Below are 22,397 nucleotides of genomic sequence, written 5' to 3' on the forward strand. Positions count from 1 at the left end.
TATCATGCACTTCTAGTGATACATGCAAATATACACATCTACAGTTATGCTCTGTATAACGACTAGTCAATACCACATTGCATATATAAAGCAGTGGACAATGTCCTGGCTGTCCTAATCTGTGTAAACATCAGCTGTGACAGTCATTTAATAACAATATCACCCAAAATTGCCTTTCTCATCAGTAAGTAACGAATGACTGTATCTATATACTACATATAGAGAGAATTCAGATTTCCATGCATATTAGTGTGAACTATAGATTGAAAAGAATTTTGTGTGAGACTAGGGAGATGACTCTGTCTGTAAAATACTTGCTGCATATCATGAAGACTTGAGTTGTGAACTACAATACCCACACACAAAAGGCTGGGGTGTGGCACCTATACCCTGGGAGGATCTCACTGAGTCCCAGGTTCAGTGAGAGACTCCCTTCTCAAGAAAGTAAGATGGAACGGATAAAGAACACTTGACCCAACTTTAATTCCCAGCACCCACCTCAGGTGGCACAATGATGGCTTGCAACTCCAGCTCCTGGGGACCTGACTTCTGGCCTCTATAGGCGGCACCCACACATGTAGCACAGACAGACAGACAGACAGACACATAAATAAAAACTAATCTAAAATTATAAGCTGCAGAGTGAGAAAGATACTCTGATGTTGACTTACACAGATTTGCATACATATGTAAACGTGTGTGTGCGCGCGCGCGCGCACTTGCACACATAGACACAAACATACACAACACAAAAGAACCTAGATATGCTAGATTACGTAAAACCAATTCAGTCAGAACATAAACTGGAGCCATGAAGGAAATAATCCACAGGAGGATTCTCAAAAATAATCAGCTACTCATATATTTTTCTCTTAGAGATGCTTGTCATAAACACAACTTATATTATTGACTAAGTGGTAAAAGCTAAATAAATTATGGAAAATATAAGTCACTGTAAAAATTGTAATGTTCACTATTCATTTCCTTATCAAATCTGTAAATATTAAAAAGAAAAAACACATTCAAAACTTGTTACAAGCATTACAAAAAAAGTTGACCCACTCAGTAAGCAGGCTAATGAACTTAAGAGATATATATTTGAAAAAGAGTTCACCATCCTTCACAGACAAGGAAATCCAAATTAAAACTGCTTTAAGGGACTCGAGAGATGGCTCAGAGGTTAGGAGCACTGGTTGATCTTCCAGAGGTTCTGAGTTCAATTCCCAGCAACCACATGGTGGCTCACAACCACCTGTAATGAGATCTGGTGCCCTTCTTCCAGTACGCAGGCAGAACACTATACATAATAAATAAATAAAACCTTTTTTTTAAAAAAGAAAAAACTGCTTTAAGGCTTCATCTTAGCAGAGTCAGAATGGTCATCACCAAAGGAACAAGTGATAACCAGTGCTGGCGAGGATGTTGGGGGAGGGGGCTATTTGCTGCTGGTGGGAACACAAACTGCTACATCCACTACAAAGCTACATGACCCAGCTACAGCACCTAAAAGATACAGCACAGAGGCCAGGCACATCCCAGATGCATGCACCGCCACAGTTACTGCTGCACTTTTCACAACAGCTAGGAAATGGAACCAGCCTAGATCCCCAACAGATAAACAGAATGCATACATACATGCATATATACTTCAGCCATAAGGAAAGCCAAAATCATATTTGCAAGAAAACAGATGAAATGGGAGATCATTGTGGGAGGCAAAACATGCCAAACTCAAAAAGACAAATATCCTGTTTTCTCTCATATGAAGAATCTAGATTTAGGAGTGAGTGTATGCGAGTGGGGTGGTCATCAAAGTAGAAAGGAGACCATGAGACCAAAGATCTTGAGGGAGCGGAGGCTAAAAAGAGTTCATGTGATGTGGAGGCAGAAGGCAGGCTGTTGGGAGCATGGGTACCAGCAAGAGCGGCTGATGGAGGATGGGGGAAGACAGGGAAAGTGGGTGAGGAAGGACAAAGTTCTAACCCGGTGGTTCTCAACCTGTGGGCCACAACCCCTTCTGGGTTGGAATGACCTTTTACAGGGGCTGCATATCAGATATCCTGTATACCAGGCATTTATATTACAACTCATAACAGCAGCAAAATTACAGTTATGAAGTAGCAACGAAATTAATTTTATGGTTGGGGGTCACCTCAACATGAGGAACTATTACTAAAGGGTCACAGCATTGGGTAGATTAAGAACCATTGTTAAGAACCACTGACACAAATACATTATATATATACAAATGCCATGAGACCCATGACTTTGTAGGCTAACTTAAAAAAGAAAAGAAAAATATACAAAACTACAAAACACTTCTGGGTGCTAAACATCAAACAAACAATTTATGACATACAAAACAAAAACAAAAAAATGCACTGACCACAGTTGTATGCTATTAAAGGTTTGGGAACAAACCAAATACAAAATAAATATTACAAAAGTCAACATAAAGTTTAAGTGTTTGGTTATCATTATAAAGTGACTACCTATGAGGTTAGAATAATAGCTTACGCCACTGAAGACATGTGAGGTGCCTTCTTCCCTAGTTAGCACTGCAGTGTCCAGATGGACAGTAGGTAATCAAGAAGGCTTCAAAACCATTAAGGAAAAGGCTGTGATAGAAAGTTAAGGCATGAGTGGGTACGGGTGACGGACAAGTCTTAACATGCACTTAATTCTGAACTGTGTTTCTTTACAGTTGCATGCTACCATCTTATTTGTGGGTATGTGTATCTAAGTACAGGTGCACGTAGCTGTGTGTACGTGGAGGTCAGAAGACAACTCCCATTGGTTAGTTCTCTATCATGAGTTCTGATGGTCAAAGTTAGGTTGTCAAGCTCGTACACCAAATGCTTTTACTTGCTAAGCACCTCGCTGGGCCATTAGTCTTATTTTTTAAAGATGAATTTAAGAGATAGGTCTAGAAAAAAAATTCCTAAATATAAAGAAAAGGGAAAGTAAAGCATCCACACTTGGTATTTCTGAGCATAGCATAAGGCTAGGAAGATGATCATTTGGTTTCAGGAACTGTGTGCTGCTAAGAAATGCATACTGAAAAGCTATCCTTCATTTTTGTTTTAAGAACTAAACATGTGATGGTTTGAATACAGACAGCCCCCACTGGCTCATATATTTGAATACTTGATTGCCCAGTTGGTAGAACTGTTTGTAAAGAATTAGGAGGTGTGCCAATGGGAATGGGTTTTAAGGTTTCAAAGGCCCATCCCATTCCCAGTTAGCTCTTTCTGCCTCCTGCTGTGAATCAAGATGTAAGTTCTCCCATACCACTCCAGTGCCATGCTTGCCTACAGCCAGATCCCCACCATGACCGTCATGGACTCTGCCCCATGGAGCTGTAAACCCCAAATTAATGCTTTATTTTATAAGTTGTCTTGGTCATGGTGACTTAGCACAGCAATAGAAAAGTAACTAACACAGAAAGAATCCTCCTAAATGAACCAAGTTTGTGTGTGTGCGCGAGAGCGTGTGGTGTGTAGTGTGTTTGTATGCTTAAGTCCCTGTATGTATATGGAGGCCAGAAAAGGACTCTGGATGACCTGCTCTATTACTCTTCACCTAAGAAATAAAAATCTTTATCGTAATGATAGAAGAAAACCTAAGTAAGGATTATCTCTAATACAGTAGTCATGATCTCAAACTCTATAGATTTTCTACAATATTCAAATATCAACACAGCTCTGCTATCCAATACACAAAAGGAAAAAATTCAGGTCTGGTGATAAATTTCATAACCTGGCACCTTAATTTGTGTTGGACTTTAAGACAAAATACAAGGAATTTACTTATTTTACACAGACTCTCACTTCCTAATCCTAGCTAACCTGTGTAGATCAGGTTTGCCTAGGACTCAGAGATCTGAGTACTGGGATTAAAGGTGTGAGCAACCACATCCATATCTCAAGATTTGTGTGTGTGTGTGTGTGTGTGTGAATGCCACTTATGTGCAAGTGCCCAGAGAGGCCAGAAGAGGGTGGTGGATCCCCTGGAGCTGAAGTTACAGGAAGATGTGAACTTTCTGGCATGAGTGCTGTGGAACTGTACTCTGGTCCTCTAGAAGAGAAGCAAGCACTCTTGACCACTGAGTCATCTCCCTAGACCCAATGGATTCTTTTTTTCTATCTGGCTTAATTTGTAATATCAAGTCTACTTGACATAGTTTTCACTTCCAGTTTAGATAGTGGGATGTTCTTAGGAATGCTGTTTTAAGATAATGATATTAGTTTGTAGGTGTGGGTGTTCTGATCTGTCCATCACCTTTGTGCCTGGTGCCCATGGAAGCCAGAAGAGGGCATCAGGTCCCCCAGGACTGGAGTTACAGATAGCTGTGAGCTGCCACATGGGTGCTGGGACTCAAACTCAGGTCCTCTAGAAGAGCAGCCAGTGCTTTTAACCAATGAGCCATCTCTCCAGCCACTTAAGCTACCTTCTTATATTTCACATCCCATCCTCATATTGACCTCAGTTATTGACCAGGATCTGCAACAACACTGAATTAAGCAGAAATGTCAAAGAACCTCACATTTCATGGGAAATGGCTCATTAACCCCAGCGATCAGAATCAAATACCCTTTCAGATACAAGGTGTTTTTTTATCTTTTGGGTGTTTTTTTTTTTTTGTTTTTTTTTTTTTTTTTTTTTTTTTTTTTTTTGGTGGGGGGATCTTTTTGCTATTGCTGCTGCTGTTGTTTGAGACAGTGTCTTATTCTCTAGCCCAAGCTGGCCTGGAACTCACAAAAATCTTACTGCCTCAAGTTCCCAATTGCTGGGATTACAGGTAGCAGCCGCCACACCTGGCTTAAAGGACACCATTTCAGAAGCATTCTACACACCTACTATAAATAAATTGAATTTTGGGCTGGAGAGATGACTCAGTGGTTAAGAGCACTGGCTGTTCTTCCAAAGGACCCAGGTTCAATTCCCAGCACTCACATGGCAGCACACAACTGTCTGTACCTCCTGTTCCAGATCTGACATCCTTATACAAACATACATACAGGCAAAAGCCCCAGTGTACAATAAATAAATAAATCTCTAGATATAGATAGATAGATAGATAGATAGATAGACAGACATGTAGAAAGATATGTAGATCAAGTTTCAAAAGATGGAATTTATATCCTAGACCTGACTTATCTTCTTGCTGTCCCATGGACAGAGCCAAAGGCCCAGGTTCTATCCCAACAGATGCAATGGGCAGTGACAGCTGGCATGTTTCCCTTTGCACTGGCTTCCTCATGTACAGCACAGAGTAAACAGTGTTATTACCATTCCTTATTATGTTTCTCATTAAGTTCTTACTTCTAAACTTTCAGAGAAAAACACAGGGAACAGGGGTACTGGAGAGTCACCCAGGGCCTCATGCAGCTTAGGTAAGGAAGTATGTACTATTTCCTACAAAATAAGTCCTGGGTTCTTAGCAGGGAACACATTCTATGACATATATGTGGAAGCCAGAGGACAACTTTGTGACATTAGTTCTCTAGGTTTATGTGGCAAAGGCCTTTACCTATTGAGCCATCTTACCTATTCTCAAAATTCTTCGTTTGTTGTTGTTGTTGTTGTTTGTTTTTCTGTTTTGTTTTGTTGTTTGTTTTTCTAGACAGGGTTTCTCTGTGTAGTTTTGAAGCCTGTCCTGGATCTCACTCTATAGACCAGGCTGGCCTCAAACTCACAGAGATCCACCTGGCTCTGCCTCTTGAGTTCTGAGATTAAAAGCGTGCACCACCGCTGCCCAGGTAAATTCTTAGTTTAAAAGATTAAAAAAAATTTGGGTTCTCTTCTCCATAAAAGCTCTTTTACACTTTTGACTGTGTGGGTATAAGTGTGTGCCATGGCATGTGAAGGGAGGTCAGAGGATAGCTTGTGGGGTCAGTTATCTCCTTCTCCTGAAATGATGGCTCTCAGGTCATCAGGCTTGGCATCAGGAGCTTTCACCCACTGAGCCGTTTCAACAGCCCCAGGATGTCTCTTCCAAGGACCACTCACACTGGCATCGTAAGGAATTTCTAGCACATGAAGTGGAAGGGCAGGTGAGAATTTCAACTGTATTCAGGGATGAGAATTCACCACTGTAGTTAAGGGCTTTGCCATCCTTGGCAATCTCCCTAAAATGGCAATCTCTTACTATGCTGACCATTTTTTAAAAGAAATGTTGGCTAGAAAGCCACTTATGTCTACACACTGTAACATAATTTCATGTATCTGAGAAGACATGATGCTACTTTTCATTTTGTGTGTGAGTGAGTACATGTATGTGGATGTAAGTGTGCAGTGGGATGGAGGTCAGAGGTCAACTTCAGGAGCAGCCAGGCTTGTGTTGCTGTTCTTTAAGATAGGGTCTTTCATCAGCCCAGCACCTGGATTTATTGGGGGGTGGGGGGGGCGCACTTTGGATTTTGTGTTAGCTTTGTTTCTAAAATCACTGGTAAAACACTAAAAAGTCACGTGAAAATACACACACACACACACACACACACACACACACACACACACACACCAAATAAGTATTCCCTTGATGTCCCTGGGTCATATTCTACACGTGTATTAAATATGTTTCTATTTACCAAGTTAACGAAATGTGTTAATGTTGAAATTCAGTTGTTAAGTCCTCCAACGCTATGATGTAGAACAACATCGGTCATGCACAATCATCCTTCCTGGGAAACTGGGGTCTCTGAGAAGGGCCTGAGTTTTAAAGTTGCTCTACAACTGTTCTCATGAGCTGAGGCCTTGAGCAGTTTTATTTAAACTCACTGGCTGGGTGGCGGTGGCGTATGCCTTAATCCCAGTACTCGGAAAGCAGAGCCTACAGATCTCTGTGAGTTTGAGGTCAGTGTGGTATACAGAGTGAGATCCAGGACAGGCACTAAAACTACACAGAGAAACCCTGTCTCGGCGCGCAGGGGTGGGGGTGGGGGTGGTTCACAGCACCCGGCTGCCCATCTAAGATGAATATAAAACAGCCTGCTGTCCAATTCCTGGTTTGACTAAATGGGGCAACGTGTGCCACGTACACAAGGCAGCACCTGGCAGAGAGTTGGTCAGGAGTAGGTGCTGGATTAATATTTGCTGCGGGAAGGAAGAAGTTCACTGTACCTATTTCAGACTAATAGACAAATTCTGTTCAAAACAACAACAACAAAAAAGAACAGATTAAGCTGGTGTAACACACAGGAATTATTTCTTGAAACCCCAGTAACCCCTGAGAATAGCATGTTACTTTCTAATAAACAATACAAAGTGGGGAGGGTGCTAATGAAGCCCAACTACAAAGAACTCACTCCTCCCTTCTGACAGGACCAGGGAGTCACATCACATCTCCTGGACTTGGCCTGTATTGTTAACTGTATTAGTTGGTTGGCAAAATTATTATTATTGATTGTATTACTACCAACTCTTGAGCTGGAACCATGATTTAAACTATCCAAATGAAAGAGGCAATCAATCAACAATCTCACCGTGTAATCTCTCCCTCTCTTGAACAGTTTACTGCTTCCCTGCAAACACTTGGCTTAGCACATGAATTATTTGCAGTCCTCAGTAACCGAGATTCAGTTCGAAATAAATTATCTGTTAGACCCAGCCTAAAGTTGAAAATTAGCCATGCACTTGACAGCAGGCCCCAGGAAGAATTCTTTACCAATCTGCTTGGAGAAAGTGACAATTCATGTCACAGATAGACTAAAAAACGCTAATCCTGTGCCGTCCAGTGTAGTCTGTCCACAAAAGATGTAGTGGCTTCTTCAACAACATTCAGGCTTCTAAGTACTTAGAATTACTTGCTAGGAGAGCGCACAGTAATATGGCTCCACACAACTCAGCCCATTCATCCTCCTGAGAGTACAGAGCTGTCTGCACACACATGCTCCCATTTTATATTATCTAATCATAAACATTAAACACAAACACAAATGGCAAAACACTACAACATTCTAATATTTGGATAGACAGTTGAGAAACTAAAGCAAACTTCTCAGGACGGGAGTAAAATTAGGAGACTCGTTAATATCCTTGGCCCTGCCTAGTAAGATGGCTCAGGCAGCGAAGTGCTGGCTGAGCCTGCATGATGATCTGAGCGTAACCTCTGGAGCTGGGGACAGGTGGAGGGAGAGACCCAATTACACAGTTCCTGTGGACATCTATATATGTGCTATAGTGTTAATACCTACACATACATCATGCAGAGGCGCGCACCTAAACACACACAGATAGATAGATAGATAGATAGATAGATAGATAGATAGATAGATAGATAGATAGATAGATAGATGATAGACAGATAGAGTGTTCTGTAACCTAGAATATATTCCTTTCCCCAGATTTTGTCATTAGTGATTATAAACACATGGCAATAATTTTTCAGAGATAAAACTGACGTCATGTGACCACACAATTGCTCCGAGGTGAGCGATGAGACCTATGAGCTTTACTTTCTAAAGAAAAAGCTGCTCCTCCTGACCTTAGAAGCATAGTCTGTTGCTAACGGCTTGCTTTCCCTTGGAGAAGGTCCTGCTAACCTGGTGCTGCACACACGGCTCATGGGTACAGACAGCTCGGTGTGGAGGTCAGGCCTAGAGTCTCAGTGCTGAGGAGTACGGACAGGAAGACAGGAGGAGCTGGCAGGCAGGCTCCTAGGCAGCCAGACCAGAGAACTGGTGAGCTCCAGGTTCAGTGAGAGCGCCGATCTCAAAACCATAAGGTGCAGGGCTCCAGCCACAGCTCAGTGGTTAAGAACACTTGCTGGCTGGAGGTGGTGCTGCACACCTTTAATCCAAGTACTCAGGAGGCAGAGGCAGTTAGATCTCTGTAAATTCAAGGCCAGCCTGGGCTACAGAATGAGTTCAAGGACAGCCAGGGCTACACAATGAAAACCTGTCTTGAAAAAACAAAACACTAAAACAAACAAACAAACAAAAAACAAAACAACAGCAAAAACCACTTGCTGTTCTCCAGAGGACCTGAGCTTGGTTCCCAGCACCCATGTCAGGTGACTCATAACCACGTGTAACTCTAGACACCTGCCCTCATGTGCACATATCCATACACAAATATATACATACACATAATTTAAAATAAAATAGGAATTAATTATACAATAAAATAGGGTGCAGAGTTATTGTAACATCAAAAAAGAAATGACTGCCAGGGCATCTTAGGGACTGTCTGACTTCTTTTTACCATTCTGAACTTATATGGCAGGTTCTGTCACACTTATAATATGCAATCAGTCCCTAGCATATCTCTCTCTTTTTCCTAACAAAATATTGTAAATTTCTTTCAAAAATACATTCTTATTTACTGGCCAAGACTACAATTGTACAGAGAAATTTCTAGGTGGTAGTTCAGCTATATTTTAGTAAAACCATTGTTCTTAACTACCCAAAAAGCAAGCTATGATTACTTTCTCTTACTCCCTTAATTTTAAGGTATTTTAATTTTAACCAGACATAAAAACTATTTACATTAAGAAGCCCCGCAAAGGACATGGTGGTACATGCCTTTAATCCCAGCACTCAAGAAGCAGACAGAGGCAGTTGGATTTCTGAGTTCGAGGCCAGCCTGGTCTACAGAGCAAGATCCAGGACAGTCAGGGCTACACAGAGAAATCCTGTCTCAAAACAAAGGAACAAACAAACAAACAGAAGCCTTAAAAGAAAATGACTACAAAATTCATCAAAACTTGGAACTGAGTTTTATTAGACCATATTATATACATGTATGAAATTGTCAGAAATAAATTTAATAATAAAAGTCAGTTTTTAAGGAATTAAAACAACAGTGAAGCAAGGGGAGGGGAAAGCAGTAGACAGTATAAAATTTAAACTTGACCAAAGTAAATTTAAACTTTACACACACATGCCCCACCTCGGGGCTCTGGCACCAGCTGGCCCTTCTTCCTAGACTTCAGCTGCAGGGATGCATAGCCCACCCTGGCTCTTCCAAATCACTTGAGTCACCTTGCTGGGGAGGCTCCTCTGAGCACACCCTTTCTGGTCCCAAGCCACTTCATCTCATCTGTCACCCCAAAATGCTCCTCATGCTCTCGGTTTGTTTTTGGTATTAATATATTTAGTAAGTACTATGCAATGTTCTTATTTAGTCTGTCACTCTTCCTGTCCCACCACAGAGACAGATGTCTATCTCTGTTTTGCTCACTGACCATCTCCAGGCTGGAGGAGTGCAGAGAACACAGACACACTTGGGAGGTATCTGCTGGCTACTGACTGAATAGACCACTATGGATGTACCACGAATAGCCACTAACCACCAGAGCTCTTACTAATACTAGATGTCAGGTAACAACATTAACAATAAGCCTGATTTTAACTCACCATGAAGTCATACAGATAAATACATGCATAAGGATGTAAATTACTCCATATTTCCCATTTAGAATCTCTCTCAGTTCAGTAATACAGACTTACCTACACCTTCCAATAGAGCACAAAGCAACGGGGTCTCCCACCACAGCAACCAGGGACTGTGCTCTTGTGATGGCAGTATTGAGAAGTTTGTAGTTAGACAAAAAACCATAATCTAAGTCCTCAGTGGAGTCTTCCAGAAGTTGCTCTTTCTTTTTAATCGGTGTCTGCTTATGCTTGCAAGTGTGGCGTGTACGTACTGTGCTAAGAAACAGAACTCTGAATTGCTTTCCTACAAAAAAAAAAGTTGAAAACAAGGCAAGATCATCACTCTGAATCACTGATAGAATAAAGCTTGCATCTTTAAAATCATAACTGTTAAACCACAGGTACTGGTAAAACATGAGAAATCCCAACCTTATGTATAGCTGTAAGAAGTGCACAGCTGTTCTGGAAAACTGTGGCGGGTCCTCCAAAATGAAACTGAGTGACCATCTGATCCAGCAAGTCCACTTCAGAAAAAAACCACCAAACTGGAAGCAAGGTCTCCAGGAGGACTTGCTACCCATGCTCAATGAAGCCTTGCTCATGATGCTAAAAAGTATGACCCAGTCAGTGTCCACAGACACACCAGTGTCATTACATATAATGAGTTACTTAGCTGACGAATGCTACAACATGAATGAACCTCAGACACTGTGTTACCTGAACAAAACCTAGTCACAAAAGGACAGGTATAATTGGAGGGAAAAAGTCCTAAACTGGACAGCTCTGAGTCTGAAACGTGTCTGACCCCAAGCACTTTGGGTAAGAGCTACTCAAGCTGTACTATCTGAGTCTTATAAGAGGCCCTAAAGCAGTGAAATTCACAGAGAGGAGGCAAAACAGAATAGTGTTCAGCAAGGACTAGAGAAGAAGAATGGGAGGTATTATTTAATGAGTACAGAGTCACAGTTTGGAAAGATGGGCAGTCCTAGTGACGGATGGGTGGTGGTGACGTACCACAGAAATGAACGCACCGCTTGCCACTGAACTGCTCACATAAAAATGCTCAAAATGTTAAGTTTTGTTATGGACATTTTTACTACACAAAAAAAAGTTATTATGATATTGTTTTGCATTTGAAAAAAGATCTTGTGCCAGTGAGTGGCACATGCCTTTAATCCCAGCACTCGTGAGGCAGAGGCAGGCAGATCTCTGTGAGTTTTAGGTCAGCCTGGGCTACAGAGCAAGATCCAGGACAGACACCAAAACCACATAGAGAAACCCTGTCTCGAAAAAAAACTAAAACCAAAACCAAAAAAAAAAAAAAAGATCTTGCTAAATTGCCAAGTTGGCCCTAAATCTACTATGTGGTCCAGGCTGCCCTAAAACTCCTGGTGATCCTCCTGTCTCAGCCTTCTGAATGTTCAGATCACAAGTATGTACCATCACCATGCCTAGCTTGATTTTTTTTCCCTAGTCATTATTGCTGGAACTAATCTTTAAGATTATCTAGCCCAACATCCACCCTACACAAGAAGTCTTTTTCTGGAAGCACAGCTATTTAATCTCCTGCTACACAGAACAGACACAGCTGATTTCAAAAAGAAGCCTGATGGAGTCTGGGTTTGTAGCATTTGTTCCTTAGGAATCTAACATCCCTCATTGTAAGGCAAAGATCCAAACATCTGACAACAGCGTTAATATCAGTCTTTAGTTTTCTCTTCTCTACCCCACATCTTCATCTGCTCTTCACCCATGTGGATACAGAACAGAGCATCAGCTGACCTACATTTACTTTGTGAGCATTTGTGTTCATTACTAAAATAACCAATTGAGTGTGACATGGGAGACGGGAGCCTCTTGCTTCCCATGATCTAGACACTGGAATACTCTTCCTGTTGCATCATGGACCTAACACCCCTGGGCTTTTTCTAGTGTTCACATCATCACACTACTTCATATATTTAAAGGCACAAAGTTTCTAATGACTCATTTCATGAACAGTGAAAACAAGTTTGCTGGTAACTAGTCGTTTAAGGAAGTCTACAGATAAAATATTTCAAATTAGTCCCCAAATACAGTACAACAGCATGTATTATGTTGTATATTGTTATATCACAGATACCCATGGCATTACTATGGTGATAGAAATTTTTAATTTGTTTTTATTATCTTTATTTGGTATTGCAATTTTAATAAACACACAAATTCAGCATTAAAGAGCTTGACAGGAAATGAATATATCATTGCTGGCCCAAAAAAAGTAAGGAGATTTCTTTTTTTCTTTTCTTTCTTTCTTTATATTACATTTCTTAAAGATCTAAGATTGTTTGAGAGAATTACAAATCCAATCTGGACACACTTTAGGCCATTTGAACAATTTGGTTCATTCCAGTTAACACTTACCTTGAACATTCAGCACCCTTTCTACATTCACATCAGAGAGTCTCTTTTTCCGAAGTTCAGCACGGATCCTAAAGACCTGGTCAGCATATGGAGTCACCACACCAATACTGCCATCATCTAACTTCCCCCAGGCAACTGGCCACTTCCTTCTTAGCTCTTCCACACGCTCCACCACTTCAAACACCTTCAAACAAACAGACTTTTTAAAATTAGCACTGGTGTTTGGGCAAAGAATATGGTAACTGAAGCGGACTGATACAGGGTTGCATTTTGGTAAATGTCATTTAAAAACCAACCTACAAATGGGAGTAGTACATTCCTGACATGAACATAGTAAGGAAGGTAACACTGTACTAACATTTCAAACAGTAAAATCCTATAATATGACTAGTGGAAACACTGAAACCAAGACATCATGCTGGGCAAGTGGCCACGTCTTCCACATCCCCCATTCTTAAAGTAAAAAAGGGCTGGAATGTTACAGAAAAACAGGATAGAATTACCAATGTAGGGAAAACAGGAAAGCAAGTCCACACCACCCTGGTGCTTCTCAGTCCACTCTCGAGCAAGCCATGGAAACTACCCAACCAACCAGAAGATTCCACTGAGTTCCCCTCGTCCCATACTGATAGAACTAAGCAGGACCATCCACCAGCTGCTAGGTGACACAAACCTCAGCTAGGATTACGATAAACTTCAAACAGACTTTCCAAATCTGTTCCCTACTTGTGGTACAAAGTTCAGCCAAGTCATCACATGAACTTTCCTATAGATTATATACAGCAAGTTGCTTGGCGCAGATTAATAAGACATGTTCATAACTCCTAAGAGATTATTACTTAGAAAACAATCCTATCTATCTACCTACACACCTATCTACTTTCTGTCTGTCTATCTATCTATCTATCTATCTATCTATCTATCTATCTATCTATATCTGGCAAGTTTATTCCAGAGTCAGGCAAGATTCTAGTGTCATACAGCTGAAGTGGAAATTTTTAAATGATGTCTTTTAACTATAGTATTTATTTAGTATTTACTAACAATTTCTATTTGAAATTATAATGTCTACTGCAGTAAGGAATATGAACAGCATGTCTTTGCCTGTGTGGACAGATGTGGAGCAAACGAAACACAGGAGATACTCTGCTACAAAACCCCAACAGTTTCCACCATGAAGCAACAACCTAACCACTGCCCTACCCTATCACTCCATTTATATTCTTACATTTTAAGTAGCATAAAATGGTATCAAAATGAAAACTGTCTCCCAAACAGATCTGCTGTACACTAGTCAAACTCAGCAAAGACTCTAGAAACTGATCAGAGAGCTTACAAGCAAGAAAGAAACGTCTGTTTAATGAAATCTGCAGCCCCTCAGTAAGAACAGAGAGAGGCTTGGGCATCCACACTGGGGGCTGTTTCCAGCTCTGCTTCAGCAGTCAATTTCAATATCCCTCAGATCCCTGTGTTGAGGAAGCTATTGCAGGTGGTTTGAGCAACCAGTAAACACTGGCAGACTCTATTTCCACAGTTCCCTACTGCAAAAGGCCGGTATTGAGCAGCTAGCAGCAGCTGGGTAGAGCCTGTCCCCTTGTCCCCACCTCCTACAGCACAGCGGAGATCTGAGGAAGACCACAGGAGAAGCATACAGTCTTTCTCATGACAAAAACACCTATCCTATATACATTCAGCAGCCAGTGAGAATCAATGGATCCCAACTTCCCTTGGTCTAAATGCAGAAGATACTTACTAGAGGCTGGAGAGATGGCTCAGCAGTTAACAGTACTGTCTAGTCTTCCAGAAGACCTGAGTCTGGTTCCAAGCCCCCATACTAGGAGGCTGACAAACACTTGTATGTAACTCTAGCTGCAGGGAGGGGATCTAAAACTCCTTCTGGTCTCCCCAGGCATTTGTACTCAAATGTAGAAATCCACACTGATACTTAATATAAATAAAATTTGTATTTTTAATAAATAGCTTTTTTTTTTTAAAGTAAACTTCACAAACTGGCAACACTGTCAAGAAACCCAACTTCAGCTGGATCACAGTTCATGCCCCAAAGAATTAAATAAAGGTAAGATAACGGACATGAAAAGATACTAGCAGGAGTCAACAGATCTGTGCTGACAGAAGACTTGGCAAACAAGACAAGTCAGAGAATACTACCCAAAGTGAGGAAATCGATGAAGAAAAACTACCAAAGGGGCATAATTCAACTCCAACCTCTATCTAATATTAGAGAAAATCAGATGGAGAGAAGAAAAAAATACATTAAACATATCCAAAGAAAATCAGGCTGGGCATGGTAGCACACACCTTTAATCCCAGCACTTGGGAGGGAGGCAGATCTCTGAGTTTAAAGCCAGCCTGGTCTACAGAGCAAGTTCCAAGACAGCCACGGCTACACAGAGAAACAAAAACAAACAAATATGTGTGTTTACAAATACAAAAAAAATGGAGCTTTATTCTGCCATCAAAAGAAAAAATACATTTTTCTGCAGGAAAATGGATGAACTAGATTATCATATCAAATCTGAAATAAGTCAGCTTCACAAAGACAAATAGCATATGTTGTCTCTCACATGAGAAATCTGGAGGCGGGTTGGGGGAGATGGTGTGGATGTAAAAGGATAATTCTCATGAGAAAAAAAAGGGGGGAAAGAGGGGTAAACATGACCGAAATACTTGATGTACATGCATAAAAATGCCATGATGAAACTTTGTTACTCTTTAAAATTATGCTAATGTATGCTAATAAAAATGTCCAAGGAAATGATGGCTAAAATACATCCATACCTGATGAAAAACACATGTAAATACAATGAACTTCAAGTTATATAAATACACCCAGATGTACACTAAGATGTGCGCCCAGACATATTACAGTCAAAATGCTCAAAATCAAAGACAAAAATGAAATCTTAAAAGCAAGAAAAGAAAAACAACCATATTTACAAAGACATGCTAAAGATAAACACATTAACTTCTCATCAGAAAGAGAAGGGGAATGGTGTGGGGGGAGACTGACCAATAATCTTACATCCAGCAAAACTTTCAAAACAGAGGGAAAATAAACACATTTACAGATAAACAAACTGAGAGAATTCCCTACTAGCAGACTAGCTGACCAGAAACACCAGAGGACATTCTTCGGTCTATAATCAAATGGTACCAAACAGCAATGCAAATCGCTAGACTTGACCCTGACAAAAGGCAGAACACAGCTGCTTCTTTTCCTTCCCCCTCTCAACTGATTTAAGAACAACTGTATAAAATAACGTCAAGCTGCAACACATAAATACACTATGTGCTGACAGTCCACACACAAGAGGCAGGTGAACAATTATGCCAGGTAGTCACTCAAACCACACAGAGAGGTGACAAGATCATAAACACTCAACAGGAATAGTAATATAGGGCTAAGTGGGAGTGAAGCTTGGTGGTGACATAACCAGCATGTTATTATAACACCATGAATCTCCCCACAGGGGGAATTAAACTCTGTGTCTGTCCCGTCTCTCCTCTTGGAGTTGTCCACACACACATATAAACACACACAAACACACACACACTTGAACAAGTATCTTTCCAATTACGAAGCATTGACATAACATGTATGAGAACGGAAGCTGAAAAGGGGAGAGTAGATGTCGAGCTGTGTGGGGTTTCTCCATAATCCCTGAAATTCAGTTAGATAAATCTGAAAGAGATCCTGATTTTATATATATATATATATATATATATATACACACACACACACACACACACATATATATATATATATATATATACACACACACACACACACACACACACACACACACACACACACACACATACACACGGCTGGCCATAGAGACATCCTTAGACAACTAAATATACAATACATGCAAGTTTGCATACACATACACTTATATAATTTAAATGAAATTTCCACATCTAAGCTGACAATGATCCCCACAAGAGCCATCATAGATGATCTAACAAAACACCAACACTAGGTATGAGAAGCACTCTTTTGAGATTCTCTTCAAGGTTGTCTAAGAGACTCCTAATACAATATATAGGCTATAGCTGTTACCCCCAGAGGTGGCAGATAAATCCCTATTGCTGAAGACACCATGCACTTGGGACACAGGACGCAGAGGACACAGCTGGATCAGACATGAAATCCTCCTCCTTGGGGACCAACTTTTGTGGTACAAGAAGGCGCCATGGAAGCTCCAAAAGGAAAAAAGCAACCAATGGTCCTATCCAGCTATGAACCATAAACAACCAGCATGGCATGGTAATCCTAAGGATACAGTACTGGCATACATGCCTTGGCAGTAACCAACAAATCCAGAATTGAACTTAAGATCCACTCAACAAGAGGGAAATCATTTCTGGTACTGGAAACCTAGCCACCTAACCAGGGCTAGTGAAGTCATGGATCTTGAAGGAGAACCTACAATCACTATTTTACTAATCCAGTATAATCCTAGTTAAATCTAAATATTTATCCTTATATACAAAAGTAAGTGTAATCCTCACCCTTCGATCAAGGAAATTTCTCACCATCAACAGAAAACCAGAGTTGATGAAAATGCAGAGTTGTAAAGTCCAGTTCCAACTGATACTTATCCATAACACAACTCCTGGACCTGAGGCTCAGGAATTATTTCAGAAGAGGTGTGGAAAGATTTTAAAAACCAGAGGCACAGGAAATTTGCTATGAGAATTTGTCTCCTAGAAACGTCAGAGAAGCTAACCCATAAAATCTGATTAACATGATTGCATTAATATGACCTGAGCAAGGATAATACCAAGAGACAGCAAACATGGAAGGGGGAAGTTCATTACACCTTTATCCTAGACAAAGAACTAGAGGCAACCGAGGGATGCTGAGACCAAGAGAAATGGTCTGCCCCAGGGAAGAGCACATCAATCAGTTACCCAATTCCAAAAGGTCAGCCCTGAAAACATACACGTAATATTATACAGACTAAGCAGCTTGTATTCATATATTTAGGGGGGAATTATATATAGAGATACACACACACTTATACACACATGCATACATACATACATACATATATGTGTATAAAACAATTAAGGTAAAAGAGGCCATGAATTTCAAAGAGAGTGAGGAGATATATGAAGGAATTAGGAGGAAAGAGAAGGGGGAAATGATATAATTAATAATCTCAAAATAGCCGGGCGGTGGTGGCGCACGCCTTTAATCCCAGCACTCGGAAGGCAGAGGCAGGCGGATCTTTGTGAGTTCGAGGCCAGCCTGGTCTACAGGGTGAGATCCAGGAAAGGCGCAAAGCTACACAGAGAAACCCTGTCTCGAAAAACCAAAATATAAAAAAAAAAGAAAAGAAAGAATCTCAAAATAAAAGTTGTGATTAAAAATAATAACAGTAAAACAAGTACATTTAAATAAACAAATACATACATGTATATATTGAAAGACCCTAACCCTTCAGGCTTACACCCACCCCCCAAGCCCCAGGAGAATAAGGAACTAAAAAGAAAACTAGTTCCAAAGGCAACCTGACTCAGCCATTATTCAACCACCCCTGCCACAATGTAACAATGTAAAAAGATTTCTGTTAAGAGATGTGCTCAACTGTGACTGGGATAGTTGCAAGTGTTCCAGGAAGGACCACTGTGACCTTTGTGTAAACTCCACTCCCGCCCTGATACCCCCCCTTGAGGTTTCAGGAAGAATGTGCATGCCGATGTGACTGTACCCACTCTGTGATCACCCTGTGATCAGGCCATGAAATTGTATGGGAATTGTTATCTTATGGCTTTTGTGGGTTTTTCCTTTAAAAGTACCCATGTAATTGCAATAGACGCGACTCTTGCTCCTTGCAGCTGAGTTAGCCCGACTGTACAGCTGCATTAATAAACACCTCTTGCTGTTACATCAACTGGATCGGAGTCTGGGTTCTTGGGGCGCCCCCTCGAGAAGGTAGTACCATGGGTCTGGGGTCTATCAATATAAATGAAATAATTAAAGAAAGCCCAAGTGTGGTAGTGCCTGATTTTAATCCCAGCACTTGGGAGGCAAGGCAGACAGATATCTGTGAATTCAAAGCCAGTCTGGTCTACACAGTAATTTCCAGGCCAGCCAAGGCTACATAGTGAGACTCTGTCTTGAAACAATGCAGGGTTTGTGAATATGATCAAAATATATTATATATGTGTGTGAAATTAATATCATTAATTATCTAATTAATATATACTCTAATTTTTTTTTTCCCTTGAGACTCAGCTACAGTAAACTAGAATCTAGTTTTCTATCTGTGGAAAAGCCCCTGGGCAATGTACCTCAAAAAATTTTGACAGCAGTAACTCACGTGACTGAACAACCATGGGTAAGTTCAAAGTGTCTTGAAATTTCTTTAAAGTTACATGTTTAATATTTAAAAGTAGCACAAATGTTGTCTTTGCATTTTCATAACATAAAAAGAATTTTTCCCAAAATACTTTCAGTCCAGTAAAGTCGTGCTCTACATAACCTACAGCTTGGAGAGTACCTGAAAACATACCATGAAGTAACAAGGGCCCAGTTGCTTGGCTATGATCCCTGGTGCCACATGAGGACCCAAGCACCTTTCTAGAATGTAGGCCCTGCTTGTTACTCTGTCAGCCCTCCCTCTTACCGAGACCGACTTCCAGACTTCCAGCCTGAGTGCAAAAACAACAAAAAGAGCGGTACAGCTACCTTCAGTCTTGCTATCATTAAAGAAAAGTTTACCTGTTCCTAAAATTAAATGGCACAGACTAATGAAAACGTCAGGCTTCTTGGCTTGAGGCTAGGGTCTAAGCACATGGCACTACATTCTAAACTCTAACCCCTGCTCAATTGTTAAAGGGGCATAGGAGTTCCTGTTATGTAACAAAAGCCATTTCTCTGTAAATACAGTGAGCCAAGATTAGGAATGAAACACACACACTTCCTTCACCTTCCTGTGACAGCTGGAACCTTAACCACAGGCTTCCTAGTCTGCGAGTTTGCCTACTGCCTGATCTGACCCTCAGGACACCCATACTCTCTCTGGAAAGCAGAAACTGGAAGAGCACATTACGGAGCCCCTGATGAGACAGTGAGGCCAATGTTGGAGACTGTGTGGCCTCTCCAAAGCACAGTATTTTGCAATTCAACTTTTTCTCATTCAAAATGATGTCTCCTTTGAGCTAGAAATTTAACCAGTCTGTTTTAGACTTGAGCCAATAATGCTCTATTGTCAGAATATGTTGGCTTTTTCTAACAAAGTTGTGGGTTTTTTTAATTATTACAAAAAGAAAAACAAATTTTTTTCTCCTGTAGATTCATCTTAATAAATAAATGTAAAGTTTGCTCAATTTTCTTGTAAAGGAAATCAACACACTATAAACTGTCAACCCTGAATTTGAAATGAATGCTCAACAGAATCAGACCAAGAAAAGATTAAAATCAGCATGAAGAACTAAGATACCTCTGCATTGTTATAAAAGGCTGTGCTATTTTTTTCTTGTACGTCTTCCCCTCGTGCAGTAAAGAATGTCAGTGGGTAGAAGTCCTTGTGTGCTGGCTGCTTTCCACTGGCCATCAGTTTACCCTCATAGAAAAGCTCAGAGGTATAGCTGCAGAAAAAGAAAAGAACAAAGGGATCTATCAGCCAAGTTAATTTATTTCACCTACACAAAAACCCACTGAATTCTAATACTAATTTATGTCTACAATTAATTTTTGTCCAAACATTGAATACTCATGATGCCAATAATTTCCCAAAAATATGGACAGTGGTAACAGAGAAGGTCCCTATAACACCATTGTTAAATGCATCCATTTTGTAAGAAATGAAGCCAGAATACAAAAGAAATGATGAGCATTCAGTACTAGCTGAACTCTCTGCTCTGAGGAAAAAAAAAATCCCTAAGCTGCGTTTTCTTAGTTAACATGTAATCTCACTCATGTGGATCATACACTGCCATGTATCACCTAACAACCCTTTTGATCAACAACAGACCCCATGGCCTATACCAGAGTTGAAAACCTCCTAGCACATCCAAATCACAGCGGCAAGAGGTCCCCACCTCTGTGGTGATGTTGACAGAAACCCACAAAGGACAGTGATGCACAGTAGGTCAGTTCCAAAGGACGATGCTATTGCTTTATGCACTTACTCCAGTTTGTTATTTCCAAGTGTACCTTTCCACTTATAAAAACATGTCTGCAGAGTGGTCTGTCACATCATACCGGCAGTCTCCTACATCTCATGTTCATCACGAGACCGAGTTAGGACACCGGTTACTGTTTAGGTCTGTGAAAAGCATTCTATGATACTCACACAATAACAAAATTCTAATGACAGGTCTCGGACTGCAGCCTAGGATTAAGTTAAGGTGACTGCACGTGCAAATACAAAAATGCACAGACTTGGATACAGTGCACTGACTGCAGTCTCCAACTGTAAAGGGAACACACTGTCTAGTACTAAACTCATCACTGACTACAAATGGATGGAATTATAAAAAGAAATGACAGTGTGAGATGGTGACAGAACATAATCTATGCAATGCTTCTAGTGAGATCTAAATATGGTTTCCACAGGCATGACAGAACAGGTATTACTAAATTATAGGAAGCTTTCACAGCTTGTTTCTGGGGTGGGTATTGACTGGCAAAGAGCACATAGGGGCTCCCAGGTGGCCAGGCTCTACTCCTTCAGCTGGAACTGGCCATAAAACTCAGTCACTCAGATGTCATGTAGAGGATGACTCCTTTATACATGTGACTGTATTTAAAAGGAGTCTTTAAAACTGTGTTAAAGGTTTCTCCTTCCATTGCCTCCCTTTCTCTTCAAATAGGTGACGAAGGCATGTCATTCTTCATACAGAGTATGTATTAATTCATAAAAAAGTGTATGACCAGTAACACAGGCATGTCATTCTTCATACAGATTATGTATTAATTCATAGAAAAGTGTATCATGACCAGTAGAATCTGAAGTTTTGGTGCTCATGCTGCATTATTTCTTATGAAGACTCACAGCACTAGATTCTGAAGTATTCTTTTAAAAACACAAGTCAGGCATAGTCTGTAGCACTCAGAGATCACAAATAATCCACCTAAAGTCACCTGCGCCTGGTCAGGTGCTGTCCGGCTTCCCTCCCACAGCCCACAGGAAGCGTGAGGTGGAGGGACAGCTCACACCTACTTGATGATAGCTTCATGGGAGCGATAGTTCTCACAGAGGAGGATCCTACATGGAAACTCGGCAGGGTAATGCTCGTAGAGTCGATCAAGTAATGAAACGTGAAGGTTTCTCTCCCTGGCAAACTCGCTGTAAACAAAAGGACTGAGCTGTAACAGACAAACATACAAAAAAAATTTAACCAGACATAAAAACAGTACTTTTAAATCTACTTATACAGTCTTCTACACTAAAACTTCTCATGTATTTAACATGCTGAATGCTGGAGCAAGCCCTCCTAAAAAATTACTCATATGGTCTACAAACCATTTTATACACTAATACAAGGGATTAGATGAAAATTCCTACTTAGTGTAGTGCAGTAAGAAAGTCTAGAGTTCTACAGTTACACAGGGCCCCTCCTACACAACTTAATTTAAAG

General features: G+C 40.6%; 1 protein-coding gene across 3 annotated transcripts in view; it reads right to left on the minus strand.

Annotated features, from left to right (window-relative positions):
• The window catches only part of Helz (helicase with zinc finger), a 157,781-nt gene that overhangs the window by 36,785 nt on the left and 98,599 nt on the right, over window positions 1-22,397 (minus strand). For all 3 annotated transcript variants that reach the window (XM_028865232.2, XM_037200965.1, XM_028865233.2), the window contains 4 exons: window positions 21,980-22,125; window positions 20,255-20,402; window positions 12,780-12,963; window positions 10,452-10,680 (listed from right to left, as the gene is read on the minus strand). In XM_028865232.2, coding sequence (XP_028721065.1) covers window positions 10,452-10,680; window positions 12,780-12,963; window positions 20,255-20,402; window positions 21,980-22,125 — 707 coding nt within the window. The remainder of the gene's footprint in view (window positions 1-10,451; window positions 10,681-12,779; window positions 12,964-20,254; window positions 20,403-21,979; window positions 22,126-22,397) is intronic.

The sequence above is a fragment of the Peromyscus leucopus genome, chromosome 8b (assembly GCF_004664715.2).
Source record: "Peromyscus leucopus breed LL Stock chromosome 8b, UCI_PerLeu_2.1, whole genome shotgun sequence".
Lineage (NCBI taxonomy): Eukaryota > Metazoa > Chordata > Mammalia > Rodentia > Cricetidae > Peromyscus > Peromyscus leucopus.